The sequence below is a fragment of the Cyprinodon variegatus genome, unplaced genomic scaffold (assembly GCF_000732505.1).
Source record: "Cyprinodon variegatus isolate N-32 unplaced genomic scaffold, C_variegatus-1.0 Scaffold788, whole genome shotgun sequence".
In the NCBI taxonomy this organism is placed as follows: Eukaryota; Metazoa; Chordata; class Actinopteri; order Cyprinodontiformes; family Cyprinodontidae; genus Cyprinodon; species Cyprinodon variegatus.
This window is the reverse complement of record NW_015151241.1, coordinates 376030-377676: the sequence shown is the minus strand read 5'-3', so window position 1 is coordinate 377676 and position 1647 is coordinate 376030. Positions and strand designations below refer to the sequence as shown.

The following is a 1647-nucleotide window of genomic DNA, read 5'->3' as shown; positions in this document are numbered from 1 at the left end:
AGTCTCTTACAGGTGGAGACACCATTTGGTGTTGAGGAAGCTGGCAGAGGTGACAGACAGGAAGCTGACGGCAGAAGTCCTTCAACAGTGATGATTTCCATCCTCTTCACAAGAGCCAAGGACAACCCCAAAACCTGCCCACCACACATTACCATCAGCCTCCTCTCACCTGGTGGTGAGTGGTCCATGAGGGTCAACCAGGGAAAACAACTTCTGTGTCCTAGGGAGATTGTGGAGACATCACTGCAGCCAGACCTTGTGGTCAGTTTTTGGCAAGAACATCCACCTGGCGGAGCTCACCATACCGTGGGAGCAGGGTATTGTGGTTGCCAATTAACCCAAGCATGCCAAGTATTCAGAGATGTACTGGGGTAAAAAGAGTGAAACATCCTTGACTGGTGGTTCCCGAGCCACTCAAGCCCGGAGGCACTAGTGGAGTTGCGTTAGGCAGCACTGCCCAGCAGGTAGAACATCAGCCTGTATTTACAATTAATTTACCACAAGTTATGGATTAGTTTGAAACTCTAAAGCTATATGAAAATGCAATGTTTTGAGAAATGTTATATAATCCAAAGCAACTAGTAAGAGAGCAGACTGATAGCAACAGATTAAAAACAAAAACGTTATCATGTGAGACTAATCTGCCCACCCTAATTCAACACAAAACCTTTGGTGTTACATAATGAATACTTTTCAAGAGGCAAAACCAAGAAATAATGAGAAACTATAGGAAAGTTATAAAACCTGCTTTTCCAGTGGCAAAATATGATCAGTGCATCGCAGATGTGATGACAATCTCATAAGGAGTAGCTGTAAAACTAAAAGTAAATTCCGATTTGTGGACAGCTAAATATTTTGGAATTATTGTGATTTCTACTTATCTTGATTTCTAAATAAAAATGTGAAATTTGTTTCGTTTTAACTGCTGAACATTCCGTCTCACAGACGTTATGTAGAAAGTGGAATAATATTTCTTTGAAATAATATGTTATTTGTAATACAAAGTTAAATGTTTAGACCTTCAAATAAATGTATGGATATAAATGGAATGCCATAGGATATTTAGGATTGGATCTTGTAACTTCAATACTCACCAAACAAACACAACCAAGCAAAGAATGAGGAGGATGACCACTGATATTCCAACTGCGATTGGAACCAAGAATCCATCTGATTTTCAATAAAAAGTCAAAAGATGTTAAAGGATTCACAGCAAATCTACCTCATATTGGACGTATGATATTATGATTGAGTAATTCAGTGCAGCAATTTTTTCACCTTTAGATGTAAGGAAGATCATTGATGATCTCTGAGTCCCCAGATCATTTGTAGCCTCACAGTAATATTCTCCTCCCTCAGTAACAGTGAAGTTGTAAACCTGCCCCTCAGATACATTAATGGCTCCATGTTTGCTGTTCCTGAACCAGGTGAAGCTGGCAGGAGGCTTGGCTCTGCTGGAGCAGCTCAGCTCCACCCAGCTACCTGCTGACACCAAACCTGATGGACTGATGGATGCTGAGGTGTCTTTAGGAGCATCTGAGGAAAATGGGACACACATTAACTTTATTGATCAGAAACAGCTGACCCATGACGTGCTGACAGGATCACTAACATGAAACACTGAGAGTCAATTCAGTCTCTGCTGTC

At 41.0% G+C, this 1647-nt stretch overlaps 1 protein-coding gene across 1 annotated transcript in view; it reads right to left on the bottom strand.

Annotated features, from left to right (window-relative positions):
* Nucleotides 1-1080: 1080 nt before the first annotated feature.
* Nucleotides 1081-1647, bottom strand: part of LOC107098542 (sialic acid-binding Ig-like lectin 13) — a 3803-nt gene continuing 3236 nt past the window's right edge. Inside the window, exons 4-6 of the mRNA XM_015396279.1 lie at nucleotides 1613-1642; nucleotides 1279-1536; nucleotides 1081-1170 (exon numbers count right to left, since the gene is read on the bottom strand). Coding sequence (XP_015251765.1) covers nucleotides 1091-1170; nucleotides 1279-1536; nucleotides 1613-1642 — 368 coding nt within the window. The 3' untranslated portion in view covers nucleotides 1081-1090. The remainder of the gene's footprint in view (nucleotides 1171-1278; nucleotides 1537-1612; nucleotides 1643-1647) is intronic.